This window comes from Nicotiana tomentosiformis, chromosome 5, assembly GCF_000390325.3.
Source record: "Nicotiana tomentosiformis chromosome 5, ASM39032v3, whole genome shotgun sequence".
In the NCBI taxonomy this organism is placed as follows: domain Eukaryota; kingdom Viridiplantae; phylum Streptophyta; class Magnoliopsida; order Solanales; family Solanaceae; genus Nicotiana; species Nicotiana tomentosiformis.
The window spans coordinates 9,320,431-9,337,990 of NC_090816.1; the positions used below are offsets into that span (position 1 = coordinate 9,320,431).

General features: G+C 35.7%; 2 protein-coding genes and 1 long non-coding RNA gene across 4 annotated transcripts; 2 read left to right on the forward strand and 1 right to left on the reverse strand.

Moving 5' to 3' along the window:
- Positions 1-264: 264 nt before the first annotated feature.
- LOC104085213 (uncharacterized) lies at positions 265-4,415 on the forward strand. The gene is made up of 2 exons (XM_009589202.4): positions 265-455; positions 2,221-4,415. The coding sequence occupies exon 2, from the start codon at positions 2,839-2,841 to the stop codon at positions 3,643-3,645; it is 807 nt and encodes a 268-aa protein (XP_009587497.1). The 5' UTR covers positions 265-455; positions 2,221-2,838; the 3' UTR covers positions 3,646-4,415.
- Positions 4,416-6,141: 1,726 nt separating this feature from the next.
- Positions 6,142-12,083, reverse strand: LOC104085212 (protein DA1-related 2-like). 2 transcript variants are annotated; one of them, XM_009589200.4, is made up of 12 exons: positions 11,718-12,083; positions 10,671-10,834; positions 9,478-9,565; positions 9,047-9,185; positions 8,715-8,835; positions 8,471-8,554; positions 8,179-8,298; positions 7,872-8,084; positions 7,733-7,795; positions 7,502-7,617; positions 7,157-7,215; positions 6,142-6,709 (listed from the first exon to the last, which is right to left on the reverse strand). In XM_009589200.4, the coding sequence occupies exons 1-12, from the start codon at positions 11,761-11,763 to the stop codon at positions 6,387-6,389; spliced, it is 1,536 nt and encodes a 511-aa protein (XP_009587495.1). In that variant the 5' UTR covers positions 11,764-12,083; the 3' UTR covers positions 6,142-6,386. The 2 variants fall into 2 exon arrangements, with proteins under 2 accessions (XP_009587495.1, XP_033509060.1); XM_033653169.2 differs by lacking the exon at positions 11,718-12,083 and adding an exon at positions 9,733-9,946 and having other exon boundaries at positions 10,671-10,770.
- On the forward strand, positions 8,230-8,992 carry LOC117273953 (uncharacterized). The gene is made up of 2 exons (XR_004503988.2): positions 8,230-8,343; positions 8,664-8,992. It is a non-coding gene; the product is annotated as an uncharacterized lncRNA (long non-coding RNA).
- Positions 12,084-17,560: the final 5,477 nt, after the last annotated feature.

Below are 17,560 nucleotides of genomic sequence, written 5' to 3' on the forward strand. Positions count from 1 at the left end.
TCTTACGCTCTTCGAATCTATAAAACTTTCAACACACGCTAAATATAGAATTTAATTTTTCTTCTTCTTTTAATCTTAAATTATACTTCTATTACAGATTTAAACCCTTGTAGTTGACTTTTGAGTTATTTCTTTATTTATAAATAATTGGATATACAATTTGAGAAATATTAATAATTTTAATATTATTAATTTTTAACAATGAGTATAGTTAAATACTATCAAAACACAAAAAAGGAGGAGGAGAAAGCAATAAAACAAAAAGGGAGTTACGTGACTAAATCCCATAAAGTGGGTATTGGAAGGGAAAAGAAAAGGCTTAATGCCTTAAAGAAAACAGAAAACATTCTGTTTTCTCACACACACAAAAGGCTTATAAGAAACGGAGGCGCCAGAAATTTCTCACGCACGAAAAATTCTAAGGTTCTTCACAACTCACTTATTCTTGAACTCAGGTATATAAAATTCTCTATTGTCAATTATACTATAGTAGTAATAGGTAAGAATTGAATAGTTAATTCCGTTCTTCCTCTGTATCAACAGTAAGTTCCATGTTTAGGTGTGAAACTTTAAAATTAATTAAAATGCATTGGTTGTTGTAGAATCAATTATTTGACGGGTATAAATTGGACTGAGGTCTACGTATTGGCTCAAAGGAGTTTTGAGGTGGGTTGATATAACCCTTTACTAAAGTGGTTTAACTCACAAAAATACGTATACAAGATGTTTGATTAATTGCTTAAAAGAGTTAATATATACTTAATTGGAGTGAGTGAGTACCTATTAGCTTAGAATTATTCTAGCTAAAGTTTAGATGATTTATTCTAATATATGTGCATAAATTTTCAGATTTTTGTGTAACTCTTATATGCCATTTTCATGTTGAACAAAAAAATTCATGAAGAAGCAAGAATCTTTAGAAATACTGTTGAATGTTTATTTCATTATTATGCCATGCTTTACATTTAAGGATACCGGTATGAGTATGTATAAAATATTTCGACTTGAAAAGTCACAAAAAGAAGTTTTAGAAAGAAAAGATTTTTGGGAGTATCCTCTATTCTGAGAAGGGGTCATCGTCCAGGCCGAGAGTCCTGATCAAGGTGTTGACTTCCTGAAACTACTTGTGCCAAAGTAGGGAGCACACGAGTCGAGGGTCTCGTTGCTGAGAATTTACTTAGCCAGGCTAAGGTATGATACATGAGCGCTGAGAACCATGAAGCGAGTGGCACCTCGTGGATTGGACCTATTCGATCAGGTTGGGATCGAACGCATGGCGATCACACGGTGACTAAGACAAAAATAAATCAGGATAGTTGGAACTCCCGAAGTATAAAGTGAAGTATTTTTTTTATAAGAAAGAAAAAGAAAGGATTTTTTTAGAATATTCGTAAACTGCTATTATGCAATTATTTTAGAATTGTTCTTAGAAGTTTTATATTTTTCCATGCATTTATAATCTTTGTTCGTAATGTATATTTTATTAAAGTCGCCCTCTGTCGTTGAGACTCACTGAGTACAATGGATTATACTGACGTTCTCTTTTGGGAACCTACGTTGGTTTGCGGTACAACGTAGTAACTGGTTTTGCATGCGAGCAGGCTATAGGTTAGGACTTCCCTCTCTTCCAGTACTATTGCTGAGCTCCGCTTTTGTTCGTGGAGTATTCCTTTGAGTCATATTTATTTAGTTATTTTTTTGTTTACTCGGAGAACTAGCCAAACAATCTCATGTCCTGAGCAGTGCGTCAGTTTATCAGTAGAGGTTTTATAGACACAATCGATGGGTTAAGATTCATATGTTTTTTATAATAACTTAGTAGTATTTAAGTGGTTATTACAATAAAGTTTTGGAGTTAGTTTATTTTAGATATTTAAATTAATTTAAGGTACCTTGTTGCAAGTAAGGTTTGAAGTTATAATAGATTTGATAAGCGCAGATGGTTCGCTCGGTCAAGTTTAGTGATCAGTTGCCGGTCACGGCTTGTTCAGAAAATGGGTCGTGATAAACTTGGTATCAGAGCTCAGGTTTATGGAGTCCTAGGGGTCTATGAAGCCGTGTTAGTAGAGTTTTGTTTATGGGTATGAAGCGCGCCATACTTATAAACAAGAGGCTACAAGCATTTAGGAAAAGTCTCATTTTTTTTTCATACTTTAGATCGTGCAGTAGAGCCTACCTCTAAGAAATTATCTAATATATTCGTTTCTCCAAAACTCGCAGAAATAGCTCGTACTCGCAACTCTGACATTGGCACTCAGGATGCTACTCAAGAAACTATTGCTACTATTGTGGCTCAAGGTAGAACTAAGAAGGCTTCAACTCGGAAAAAGAAAAGGTAAATCCACAAAAGGGGTTTAAGTACCTCGGGTTGAACATGAAGAAGGGGTGGAGCATGATGAGCCAGTACCTCAGAATCCAGTGTCGCCCCCAACAGCAGCTCTGGCTCAAACAGCTATATCTCCAGAGGTGGGTCAGATGTTTAATACTGTCAACAATGCTATGGAGATGTTTAAAGCCTTCATGGCCAACCAGAACGAAAGAAGAGATGAGATTCCACCTCAATCAAATAGACAAAATAGTTCTGAGTTCTCAAGAGTAAATGAATTTTTAAAGCTGAGTCCTCCATTGTTCCGTGGTACTATAGTTGATAAAGATCCAATGTTGTGGCCGGAGGGTGTCAAGAAATCCCTCCGAGCGATGAAGGCATTTGATGATGAAGCTGTGGAGCTGGCTGCTTACCAACTTAGAGATGTGGATGGCGCTTGGTTTAAGATGTGGTAAAAGGAAAGAGATGAAGATGATGGTCCACCTACTTGGAAAGAATTTGAAGAGGCATTCATGGCTAATTTTATACTAGAAGAGGATAGGGAAGCTAAGGCTACAGAGTTCGAACAACTCAAGCAAGGGAATAAAAGCGTGCAAGAGTACTACATGGAATTCATAAGTTTGGCTAAGCATGCTTCTCACATGGTTAAGACAGAAAAAGCAAAGATTCGCAGGTTTGTTGGCGGTTTGGCTTACCACATTAAGGAACCGACATCAGCTGCAGCGGTAGGAATGATAGCTTTCTCCTCTGTTGTGGGATTCGCCAAGCACTTAGAAAAAGACAGACAACAAAGGAGAGAAGAAAAAGAGCATAACAAGAAAGCCCGGACATCGGACAGGTTTAATGGTATATCCAGCGGAGGTGTAAGAGGTTCCTCCTATAAGGAGTCATTAGCACTAGCTCAGTCAAATCATCAGTCAGGTGGTGGGTCTTCCTTCAGACGTACTCAGAGTTATGGAAACCAGTCTCGCCATAATCAGAATTTTAGGACATCATCCTCACATAGCCAGAGTCATACTGAGCAACATTCACAACAACAAGGTCTTTGTGGAACATGTAAGCGGCAACATTCAGGTCAGTGCAAGCTCGGGTTTCATGGTTGCTGTCATTGCGGAGACATTGGTCATATAAAGGCCAACTGCCCAACGTTGCGACGTAATTTCAGTGGTGGATCAACTTGTCCTTCTAATTCCTCAGCTACTACAGTTGCACCACCTCAGACTCGTGGTTCTCATAATCAGGCCGGGCAGTGGGATATGCAGAGGTGCAGATCGAGTTACTCAGGGAGGGGGACAACACTATTTGTTTGCTACACTTGATCGTCAGAGTGCAGAAGCATCTGCAGAAATTATTACAGGTATACTTCTAGTCTGCTCACATAATGCTTGTGCCATAATTGATCCAGGTTCAACATTTTCGTACGTGACTCCATACTTTGCAATTAACCTCGGGCTAGAACCTGAACAACTTAGTGAGACATTCCTAGTATCTACTCCAGTTGACGAGTCAGTGGAAGCCACAATAGTCTATAGAGGTTGTATGGCTTCAGTCCAAGCCACAATAGGCAGGTAGATGTACGCGTTACCGGGGCGGCTCAAGCATATGTGGGGCTAAAGCCAAAATTTAATATGAGACCTAAATTTTTAAAAGGAAGTTATAAGATATATTTTTATTTGAAATCTATTCTTTTAGCTTTTTGAGATATAAAGTTGTTAATAATCTTTTTTATAATCAATTTTTTCTAATAATTCGTTTTCCATTGATATTATAGCCAACTTATTTAGTCTTTCTTGAGATATTGTTGATTTTAGATAAGATATTATAGAGCAATAGAAGTATAAAACTATTGGAAGCTTAAAAATATTGTTGAAGACTTAAACTAATAAAATTTTGGAAAAAGAATATGGGTAAGAATATTAAAGAGAAAATAAAAAATATGTAGGGGTTTTCGAAATATGAAGAGATTGGGAAAACGAAAGATTGACTTGAACAAATTAAGAAAGGGAGAGTAAACATTTTACATGTTATCTGATGAAGGAGTAAAAAGTAAAAAATTGGAACGTTGGGAAAACTATTCATCTACTCATTTTTAAGCAAGTTGGTATATATATATATATATATATATATATATATATATATAAAGAGCTTTCTTTCCTTGTATATTAAAAACTCTACTTTTGTATTAAAAGTACTAAATATTATTTTTTAAAATACATATAAACCTATTATTTTTAATAAATGGCCCCCCAAATTTTGGGGCCTAAGGCATAAGCCTTACCTCTTATAACGTTAGAGTCGGCCTTGACCCGTGGGTTGTAACAGGTTGTATGTTGAGTAAGTCAAAGTGCACGCGAGTTGGTTTGAACATCACGAATCAGAGTTAAGTTGTCCTTGTAAGCATATATAATTTTCACCGCCATATTTAAAACCTAAATAACAATAGTGATCACTTCGCCATGACTGTTTCTCATTTTTTGGCGTTTTAGAGCCATAAATAGGAATTCACGACGACTCTCATATTTTCGTGTGCTATAATCAACGCCGTCTGCATGAATTCGGGCGACCGTCCCCGCATATCCTAAAATTTTGCGGGCCCATAAAATGACTTAATGAACAATGGCCATCCCTTCGCACTGATCGTTCCTACTTTTTAGTGTTTTAGGGCCATAAAACAGGAATTGAAGACGATTCCCAAAATTTCAAGAATTATGCGGGCCCATAAAAAATGACCTGATGAACAATAGTCATCACTTCGTCATGACCGTTCCTCATTTTTTGGCATTTTAAGGCCATAAAACAGGGATTCAGGACACGATTCCCAAATTTTCGTGTGCTATAGTCTACGTCATCTGCATAAAATCGGGCGATTGATCTCGAATCTCCTAAAATTTTACGGGCTCATATAAAAAGACTTAATGAACAATAGTCATCGTTTCGCCATGACCATTCCTCATTTTTAGCGTTTTAGGGCCATAAAACAGGAATTCAGGATTCCTAGATTTTTGTGCGCTATAGACCACGCCATCTGCATGAATTCGGGTCATTGGCTCCGAATCTTCTAAAATTTTGGAAAAATGACACTGTATAGCCGCTCTCAAAATAATAGCCGAAAAAATTTATATTTTTTTATATTTTTTTGTATATATATATACATTCTGCATGTTATATACAAAAATTATACAAATTTTATATACTTTTTCGGATACCAAATGTAAATAGTTTCTGGCGCGGGCTATAAGTGAAAAAAGCCCTAAAATTTTGCGAGCCCGTAAAAAACGACCTAAAGAACAATACTCATCGCTTCGCCATAACAGTTCCTCGTTTTGAGGGCCTGTTTATGTATTATGCCTTAAAATTATGGGTTCAAATCTAATATTTGTTGACATTTTAGTAGATTTTTACCTACATATCTCTACTCCAACCCCTGCTCCAAAAGTTTACTTTTGCGCTTCTTGGAGCTTATAGCTAGACTTGTAAAGTAGGAATGTATTTGAACTCTGATAGCAGGAATGGTTTTGAGCCTTTATTGTATGTACTCTATTCTTATGAGGTTCCTATTATTGCTGCTGTTGTAATTCCTTACATTCCTTGTATATAGATTTTCAAATCCAAAGAAAAGAAATAAATATATTTGCCATGAAAATAGAAATCATTTCACTTTTCTTATTCTACTGAACTTAATATTGAAAAACTGTTGGGGTCACTCATTCTGTCATTGACAAATCTGAAGAGGATAATTTGCAGAATAGATGATGAAAAGAAAGTAGTAAAGACTTGTTTAACAATGTCATCAAGTAAGGGAATGAATGTTCATGGGATCATTCAAAGCATCTGATCTTTATTGCCTTTAAAATACAAGACAGAATTTCTATATCTCATTTTAATTGCAAAATGTGTAAAATCTTATTAATAGAATTCAAGTTGTATTCTATCAGTATACCCTGGTAAGACCCCAGAAAAAATAGGGGTAGCTAAACCAGCTTTAACATGATCAACTCATTTCCTCATGGTTAAACTTTCAATGATCTCTGGAAATCATCTTCGAGCATACGATGATGATTCATAAAGGAAAACTTCCTGTGAGGCGAATGTGATCTAACGTGCTTCGCAAACCATACTTATTGACAGCTGCATAAGCAGCTCTAAATCCTCCACCATATGCTGGAGAAGCATCATGTGCTATCTGGTGCATGAAAAATTCACCCAACTTATTCTCAGCTTGTGATTTTCCGCCTTTCTTAGACGATGACCATGTAGATGAGGATGAAGAAGTTGAAGTAGATGGCATATTTCTTGATGCAGGCATTACCTCTGATTCAAGCCACATGTGTGAAAGCACTTGGCAGATTCCTTCCTCTACCTCAGGGCTGAGACCACGGTATCCTGCAAATTACAGAAGTTCTGATGATGAAACATCAAGCTATAGCCTAGTGTTTTCCTTGTTCATATCAGTAGTATTAGTACGTATTCTCGTATTTTGTTAGTATTAGGTTCTTAGTTCTATGCTACCTATTGTTTCTTTCATTTCAGTCATCTTATTATCTTGTTGCTATTAATGCTGTTGTTTCATGGCTTCTTACTATTGTTCTTGCTCTTTTTCTTTTCGTTATTGTTGTGCTTATGCTTTCCTGAGCCGAGGGTCTATTGAAAATAACTTCTCTATCTCTACAAGGTAGGGGTAAGATCTGCGTACACACTACCCTCCCCAGACCACACTATGTGGAATTACACTAGGTATGTTGTTGTTGTTGTCGTCGTCGTCGTCTTCTGCCTCTTTAAATTGAAGTCTGCTCCAGACTGACAAAGTTGAAAGAACGAATCAAAATTTACCTTTAAGACGTAACCAGGCATGCATCAGTTCATGAGCAAGAATGGCACCAGTAAGTAATCTGCATATAGCAAAGATTTGGTAAGCCTATTTGCCTTAGCATTATATGAAGCATCTTAATTGTTAACTGATGATGCAGTATTATCGACAGTTCGACACAAGAAAGATCCAGGAATAGGCAAAGAAAGTACATATGTTCCATCCATTTTAAGATGTAGATCAACTTTAGTTTGTCTTTGCTTCAAATTCTATGGATAATAATTTAGTTTCATGCCAAAGCACATCCTACTTCTTTTCATATAAGAATGCAGATCGACTACAGGAATCAAAGAGAAGAAAGGAGTTACCTTGGGAGGCCATATATTACTAATATAGCTGTAACTTCACATCTTCTAATTAGTTTCTGAGGATGTGTTCTGATTCCTACTAGTCCACGGCCACCCAATCTTGGCCTCCTGAGTATCTGAATTGTTAAAAAAATTGGGGTCATCACACGTATCATTTCATCAGAACATCGTAAACACATGTTTTAAGCGAGCCTAATATGTAAAATTATTCAAGTGAACTGAAGATCTTACACTGGTAACTGTCTGCTCTTCTGATAGGCATAGACCTCGGGTTTCAGGCATATGATGGATACCCTAAAAGAGTTTTCAAGTTAGTGATCTTTGCGGACAAAAGGACAGAAAAACTACAGGCAGAGATCATTCATCATACATGCTTCTCCCCTTCAATGGCGTCGTTAAGGGCTTGTCTTTCGACAAGTAGCATAGGAACTTGCTGATCTATTTTCATATTCATGCCTTCATAATAATCTCTAATGGAATGGTAAAGTGGTTGGCAGTCCCCGGTATCCATGATTGCAGATTCCATGCACTCTAAGCATAAGCTGCGACCATCTCCAAGTGACATATATCTTGCATTCCGCGACTTCAAGAAGATAAAAGCAAATAAACAACAAGCATATGAGTTGAATGAGAGGTAAATATCCAACATCTTTAATTTCAGCTGCATACATCCGTACCTCTAGACGTTCACAACTACAACACCTTTTGGTGTTATCGTTCTCATGTGAAGGGCAATATTTCTGAGACCAAAATGGATGGCATCTGTACTCGATCAAGCCAGCTCCGTTTGTTGGTATCTGCAATGTGAATTGTAGGCAGTCATAACCAGAGGGACTAACCAGGTGAGAAACATACACCTTTTCCCATTAGTTTGCAAATAAATTTTAATTTCATTAGTTATCTGCAATACCTTCTCTGCTCACAAATTGGTAGTAAAAAAAGTCATATAGAGAAGAAGTATGTCCTTACAAATTGATGGCAAACTTCACATTTGGGATGAGTCATTTCCTTGAAACATGTCTTATGATATGTATTATTCCCTGACAACGAAAACTTGAATCAACGAAACCAATGAGCTAACATGTCAAAATACTCGAGACTAATCAGTTTGTATAAAAACTGCATTTTCCATGGTTTTACTTTTTGTTTTCATATTTAGCAGAGGGGTTGAGTATTGGAAAAATGACCAGAAACAGAAAGGACAAGAATGTACCTCATATTCAGTAATCGGAACACCACAAGCGCGACAAAGAAAACATTCTGGATGAAAGAAAGTTCCCATGCATCCCAAATAATTTCCAGAGACAATATCCCTATAGCAGCCACTACATTTTCTGCAAATATTTATATGTGTACATAAGTTATCTCTTACTCTAGAAATAACAATCCGGCATAGTTTTCATCATCAAGAAAAGTGTGTGCGCACACACATAAACAATCCATATATGTACAGATCACGTCGTGAAATAATAGAACTACTTAATTTTCAGATGAGACAATGCATAATATGATATGTCAACAATTTTGGAAACAAAAACCAGTTACCTATAACTATTGGGATTATATTCCCAAGGAGCATATGAAGGAGCATAAGGAGGAAGATATGGAGGATATGAGGATGAATTAGGGTTATCTTGAAGTGATCTTGCTAGATCTTCATCTTGATCAGTCCTCCATTTGTATCCTGATAAACATAAACATTTTATCCTCTAACCTCAAAAAAATGAAATCAAAGTTTTGAAAATGGTATGCTAGAGGCAAGAGAAAACTGAATGAAAGGCACCCGGTGCACCAAGCTCCCGCTATGCGCGGGGTCCGGGGAAGGGCTGGACCACAAGGGTCTATTGTACGCAGTCTTACCCTGCATTTCTGCAAGAGGCTGTTTCTACGGATCCATGACCTCCTTGTCACATGGAGGCAACTTTAACAGTCAACCCTAAGCTCCCCTTGGGAAAACTGAATGAAAATATAATTACCTTTTGGTCTCTGCAAATCTTCTGCAAGAGAGAGTGCAACTGCACGGTCTAGTTCCTCTTTCTCCTTACCGGTCCTAGAGTGATCATCCTAATCAAATTTTAAATGTTTGAGAAAACAAACAATTGAAGGACATACCGAATTCAATTGAAAGAAATATGACAAGGTTAAGTTTAGGAGAAATTTGTAGTCATGATTTATTTGATGATAGTTAATTGAAAACAATGGGGAGTCTAGGCATGATTGGTAGCCTTAACTGGTAGCCTCTCGCAGAAATGCAGGATAAGACTGCCTACAATAGACCCTTGTGGTCCGGCCCTTCCCCAAACCCGCATAGCGGGAGCTTAGTGCACCGGACTGCCTTTTAGCTAATTGAAAGCAATGGTCTAACTTGAGTAATCAGTGGAAGAATTCAAATCATCTAACTTCTGAAGGCAACCAAAACTCCTGTCCTTAGAACAAGTAGTACAGCTGAAAAAATAGGTCTTTTCTTTAAATTCTAGTTGGCAATAGTTCTTTAAGATCTTTAACAATATATAGAATCCTATTAAGAAGGGCACAAAGCAAGCTTCTTTAGGAGACTAAAGCCAAACACCCTCCCCAAAAGAAAGAAAGAAAGAAAGAAAGAAAGAGAAACAGAAAAGTGTAGTTGAGACTTTGGTTGATACCCCTGAAAAAGAAACAGAGTAGCATTTTTAATAGCATGGTTAATGAAGAGCTTATTCTTTTCCCTATAATACAATTTAGCCTCTAAGAAAATTATGTCATTATTTTCATCTCAGAATCATGATTATAGAAACAAATTAAAGCACCAGAATTCAGATGGCACATCTAAAAATACACCCTTTAATCTCTTCTTCACTTTTATTAAGTTTCCCTAAAAAGAAAAGGGTCAGCTCGGTGCACATCTCGCATTCGCGCAGAGTTCAGGGAAGGGTCATACCCTAAGGGGTGTGATATAGACAATCTATCCTAGTACAAGCATTACTTATTGCTTCCACGGCTCGAACCCGTGACATATAGGTACACGGAGACAACTTTACCGTTACCCAAGGCTTCCCTTCCCTTTTATTAAGCTTCCTACAAGATCAATAATATATCCTGATATTACAGATATCACAAAGAGACATTATAAGGTCTATCATAAACATTTAAGTAAAAAAATGGTGTCAAAAAAAGAAGAGTAAAAAATCACCATTGATCTTGCTGGAGCACGCCAAACCTTATTTTCCTCTCCAAGAAACTGTGGTTGGTGTCCACCTGGCATTCCCCTATTACCTGACCCTCCACCCTTGAAAAGTTTACTCAGCCATTTCATAAATCTTGACTTTCTCTCAGCAGTTGAAGAAACAAAATCACCTGCTTAAAAAAAAATAATAAAAAAACTTTTTTACATAACTAAACCAAACTTCATGCCAAATTCTCAAAGGATATTCAAAAATATGAACCAAATGAGCCACATTGTTTTTACATATAACTAAACTAAGCTTCATGAAAATACCCAAAAGGGTACTATTTCAATTGCATAATAAACCCCACAAAAATATCAACCAAAAAACCAACTTTTTTTTATATAACTAAGCTAAGCTTCATACTAAATACTCAAAAGGGTATTATTACAAATGCTTGAACTCCACAAAAAATGTCAACCAAAAAGCCAACTTTTTTACATAACTAAACCAAGCTTCATGAAAAATACTCAAAAAGGTACTATTTCAATTGGAAAATAAACCCCACATAAATATCAACCAAAAAAAACCATCTTTTTTACATAACTAAACCAATCTTCATGAGAAATACCCAAAAAGGGTACAATTTAAACTGCAAAAAAAAATTATAAAAAAAAAAAAGAAGCCTTTGAATACATTAAATCATTACCATATATGCAATGAGTAAACCAAGCTTCATTAAAAATACTCAAAAGGGTACTATTTCAATTGCCAAAAAATCAATCTTTGAAGTCATTAAAACATTGCCATATATGTAATGACTAAACCAAGCTTCATTAAAAAGGCTACAATTTCAACTGTAAACAAGCTTAGTGTTTGAAGTCTTTAAAACATTACCAAATATGAAAGGCTGAGATATATGGTTGACAGAAGACATATCAAGAAGGAGAAGGGTACGCAAAAATATCAACCATAAAAAGCCAACTTTTTTACATAACTAAACCAAACTTCAAGCTAAATACTCAAAAGGGTAGTATTTCAATAGCAAAAAAATCCAGTCTTTAAAACATTACCATATATGCAAGGCTGAGATATATGGTTAACACTTGAAGAAGACATATCAAAAAGAAGGGGTGATGAAATTTTATGTATAGAAGAAGAAGAAGAAGAAGAGGAAGATTTTATCAGAATTTTTCCAAGATTTCTCAAAGGGTGTGCTAAAAATGAAAAGGACAAAGTGGGAAAGAAAGAGAGGGATGTGAAGAGAAGAGAAATGGAACAATGGCATCATTAATAAAAGCCAAGTTTTTTATGAGAAAGAATCTTGTGAAGGAGAAAGATTCTTGGCTTGAGGAAAAAGAGGAATCTGCTGAGAAGGATTGTGATGGAAAGGGGAAGAAGAAAATGGAAAGGATTGTGTTAGTGAAGTTTTCAGAGAACTAATACTGAAACATTCTTTGATTGAGTTTTTTTCAAAGGTGGTTGGCTGGTTGCCGGGGAAAGGAAGTTCTTTACACAAATGGGGCTTCCTTTTCTTACAAACTACCTCTTAGTCCCTTAATATTTTACAATTCTTGTGCATGGAGAATGGAGTATATTTACGGTAAGAGACGGAGCCAAGATTTGAAGTTTATGGGTTCAGTATGTTAAATATTTTAAGTTACTGGTTCTAAATTAGTAATTTTTACATATTCTATGAATCTCTTAAGACAAATACATAATTTAGACCAAAACTACTGAGTTCGGCCGAACGCATAACTTCCACTTTTCCTCTGCCCCTATATACAGTTTAACTTTTATACACTTAGGGAGTCATGTGGTTGGGGAACAAGTTAAGTCCGGATTAATATTAATGAAGTTTATACCGAACATACCCTGTCCCCATATTGAATTAAAAACAGGATCAGAATTATCAAAAAATCCTAATTCATATAGAGCCATCGATCCGGCCTAACCAGCAATAAGAGCTAATGTATTATATGCCTGATCATTCAAAAATAAAGCTGTACTAGCATGCTACAACTCAAACCCAAACCTACATACAAATTTAGTTGCACTAATAAACTACATCACTTGTACAAAATTTTATATACGCCATTGTCCAGGTCCCTCATTAGATAGTCCATATTGTAGAGGATGAGTTCACTCGCAGATTCAGAATTTAATGTTTGTGGGTTCCTGTAACGATCTCAAGTAAATTTTCAATAGTAACTGAGTTCACATTTAAATATTTATAAATATTTAGTAAATTTTTCGAACGCATTTACATTGTTTGGACAAAAGTTACTGGGTTCACGTAAACTCCAAATTGAATCCACCCTACTCACATATCACAATCTACTTTCTAGTTTCCTAATAATAAGTCAACCATGCAAAATACCCTATGTCCAAAAGTAACCCCCCCCCTCCCCCACTAGCCCCTACCATTTTTGGTCTTTGGGCCATGCCAACTTGTAACGGTCGTGTGGTTTTCCAAGAGAATTTTTCTCAAACTAACGTTAGATATTGATTGTATCAGCAAGTTGATGAACAAATCAAATAATATATACATATATTCGGCTTTCGGTTAGCATTATGTAAGTTATGGAAAAGTTAAGAGGGCGGAGCTAGAGTTCTAGCTACAGACCAATGGCGAAACCAAAAATTTCGCTAAAAGTGTATAAACTTGAAAGAATTAAAAAAATATACAAACTTGAAAGAAGTAAAAAAATATTCTCCGATAAAGGGTGTTCAATATATGTTATATACCTCTAAAATATAATATTTCACCTATATATGCAATGTAATTTTTCGACGAAGGATGGTCAATTGACCACCCTTAGGGACTATGTAGCTTCGCCCTAGCTACAGATAGGGGTGGAGGGAGGATATTAGTTACGGGTTCGGACGAATCCAGTTACTTTGAATTTGCTCAAATTTTGTATTTGTATTAGAAAATCTATTTAATTGCGGACCCACTAACTAAAAGAGCTATAGGCTCTATGACAATTCAGAACTCATAAACTATAAATCCTAGTTCCGCCCTCTCGCTACGACTGCCTTTTTCAAAATCCATAATCCATAAACTCAAATTTTTAAATCCACCTCTAAAAACAATAAGTATATAACGAATCTCATTCAAAGATAGATTCTAATTAATATCAAAGAATCACTAGAGCAAACTAATTAACGGTCTCAAACATTTACTAATGTGGAGCACTATTCTTATATCATTTCAAATAAGGTATCTTGATCCCTTAATTAATGCAGTTGTCACGCATTTATACTTTTTTTCCTTTTTTTTTTTTCTTCTCTTATATAAAGTAAAATGCGAGGTTAATGTGATTGTGTATTAGTAGCATCTGATTTTTCTTAATTCAACTTTAAATGTATAATTGAGTCATATTCTTGACTATTTGTCTTGTCGTTTTATAGCAATAATTTTCCATTAGAGGCTAAGTTTTAAAAAAATCTCTCATAATTTTTACTAATTTTATTTGAGACTCAACTTTTATATACATGTTTGAGGTTATTTATTTTGTATTTTTGGCACTCGTCTTGATTCAGTATAAAATATGAATTTTAAGTAACGACTTAACTACTGTTTTTTGTTTCAAAGTGGACGTCATAGTATTTAATTTTAACCTTTTCAAATTAATGGCTACTACCACTTATAAATATACACTCTCATTATATAGTCATATCTTTTAGTAAGTTCACTTTTGAGTATTAAAATAAATGCAAAATAAGTAACAATTTATCGTTGGACCCATGGATCATAAAGGCAAATCCTAATTCTTCCACCTTACACAAATTACCCTTCCATCCAAAGTTTAGTCGATTTGGCAAACTGAATTTATTTAAAAATATTGACGGTTTAGAAAAATAATAATAAGACATTTTTGAGAGAGAGAGAGAGAGAAGAAAAGCCATATTTTAGACAAATATTCTTATTATTAAGGTTATTAAATATCTTTTTTAATAACCATATGAAATTTTTTTGAAAGACAAATGATATGAACCGATAATACGTTATCATTTTTTCATTTTTCATCCGATGTTCGCATTGGATCCCCCATTAAATCTAAATTCACATATTGAAAGTAAAGCGCTCTCTGATAAAGATAACTTTTATACCCGAGGTTCAAATCCGAGGCTAAATGATAGTATATTAGTACAATTTAAATGACTCAAAACATAACATGGTTTGTTTAAAGTTATGACACTTAGAGAATTGTGCCTCATCTGTTGGTTTTCTTTCTTTTTCTGGCCTTTTGATCAGCCACTTTACTAGAGTATTTTTCCAACGATTTTATGCGTTAAAAAAGCAAATCAAGATCTGGCTGTGATGCTCTCATTCGAATCAGTACTCTTTCTCTTTAGGGTTGTCATCACAAACTAGTATTCTCAAAATAGACTAAAATATTCATCCATTATACCAATATTATAAATTAATTAATCAGTCCATATTCTTTTGGAGGAAACCTTAATCTTGATTGGGTGATTAAAAAGAAAAAAAGGTATAAATTGTTGGCACTCACTTGTTTGTCAGGCATATAGGCAAAATAAAGTAGTTTCTTAATTGCATACGAGTATATATATTTATTAGTGAACAGTATTATTTTTCTTTTCTTTTAAAAGGCTGACATCAGGTTTTAGTGGCTGCAAATTGAGTCCTAATTAAATTATTTCAAGTGGTAATGAATTCAATATAATACTGGAAGTTTTAGATTTCTTTTTCCAGACAACTGATGACAAGAGGCGGAGTCGGGATTTGAACAATATGGATTCTAAATTCTAGGATAACGATATCATATATTAGTAACTGGATTCTGAATTTAATTTTTTTTTAAAACATATTAAATGAATTTCTTAATACAAATGTAAGTTTGAATTAAAATTACTGAATTTGGCTGAACCTCTAATTAACGTTCTAGCTCCGCCCCGACGCGACAGACCAACAGATCCTGTTAGACTTCCTTTCTTATTCTTCTTTTCTTCAACGGTTTCTATTAAATATTATTCATGTTATGAAATTAACATGCAATATGTTAAAGTTATGAATGGCTAGCTAGCAGCTTTTTCCTTCTTGAAAAATCCAAAAAAATCCCTTTTATTTTTCTTCTTTTCCCCATAAAATCTGCAATTGGGATCAGAATTTACGTTAACTATCTCTCCCCCTCCCCCCCCCTCCCCCTCCCAAAAAAAAAAACAACTTAGTGGGGGAGCAGTGTAAGGAGACATTTTGGACAGGATTGAAAAGGATGTATTTTCTGCAACTTTTGTATTGTCCAAGCGCCATGCACATTCTATACATAAAGTTAGGGTAATAATTTACCCTTTCAGTTTAGGTCAAACCACTTAATACATGACACGTGTCTTTTATAGTCTCTTTATTACTTAGCTTTCTTAATTCATATATGTATATTTACCTCAATTTATCACTTGACCATGGTAAATTAAAATGAATTGGTGTCAATATCTGTCACGACTCAAACTAACCCCTGTTGTGATGGCGCCTATTGTAGAACTAGGCAAGCCGACTCATTTCCAAAACAAACCGATATTTTCATTTCAAAGGTAATTTCAATATTATTTAACATAAAAACCTTCGTAAAGGAGTTTCAATCAAAATAAAAGTGCGGAAGAAAAAGCCCGACATCGGGGTATCACTAGTCATGAGCATCTACTACAATCTGTCTAACAATATCAAGGCTAACTCAGCCTGGAAAATAGCTAAATACAACTAGAGGAAGATAAGAGGGAGAAGAGCAGGGCTGCAACCGCCAGGCAGCTACCTTGCTATCTCCGAAAAAATCTGCAATCAGAACAATCAATAACCGCTACCGTGTCCAGCCACACCTGGATCTGCACACAAGGTGCAGGGAGTAACGTGAGTACGCCAACTCAGTAAGTAACAACAATAAATAAAGACTGAGCAGTAGTGACGAGCAATAAAGCATATAACGTTCATATCAGGAAATCTCAGTAAAATACCACATGCTTTTAAAATCAGGATTTGAATCAAAATATCTCGTTTAAACCCAGTTCCAGTATAAATCATTTAAAGATATTTTTCAACAGTTTTCAAACAGAGAAAAAATGCAAAGGTGAGTAAAAATGATGAAATTATAAACAGCCCCTCGGGCAAAACATCACTCATATACAGCCCCTCGGGCAAACCTCACAGTCACTCGTGCCACTCGGGCATACCTCACAATCACTCAACACTCGGCACTCGCACTCAGTAGGTACTTGCACTCACTGGGGTGTGTACAGACTCTAGAGGGGCTCCTTCAGCCCAAGCGCTCTAATCTGCACGGACAACTCACGTGCTATAATAATAAACTATGCTGCAGGCAGACAGCCCCGATCCACACTCATCCTCACATTCAGGCCCTCGGCCGATATCAAACATGCTGCGGCGTGCAGCCCTATCCCATAAATATCCTCACAAATCAGGCTCTCGGCCTCACTCAGTCATAAACCTCTCAAGCCACTCGGGCATTTCAGTAAAATAGGGCATTCGGCCCAAAATATTTATATCCATCAAAATAGAGTCATAAAACTGAGTTATGCGGTAAACAAGTATAAACATGACTGAGTATAGATTTTCAATCAAAAACAATGAGAGTATAGTAAGAAAAAGACCCTAAGGGTCCAAGCAGCACTGGCGCAAGGCCCAAACATGGCATTCAGCCCAATTTACAGAAACTCTTTCTAAAACATATAAGTATCATATAGTTTCAACAAAGTATGCAACTTTATAGATGCTACGGGATGGACCAAGTCACAATCCCCAACAGTGCATGCCCACACGCCCATCACCTAGCATGTGCATCACTAAAAATAGTAGAATGACATAAAATTCGGGGTTTCATACCCTCAGGACTAGATTTACAATCGTTACTTATCTCGAACCGGTCAAATCTCTACC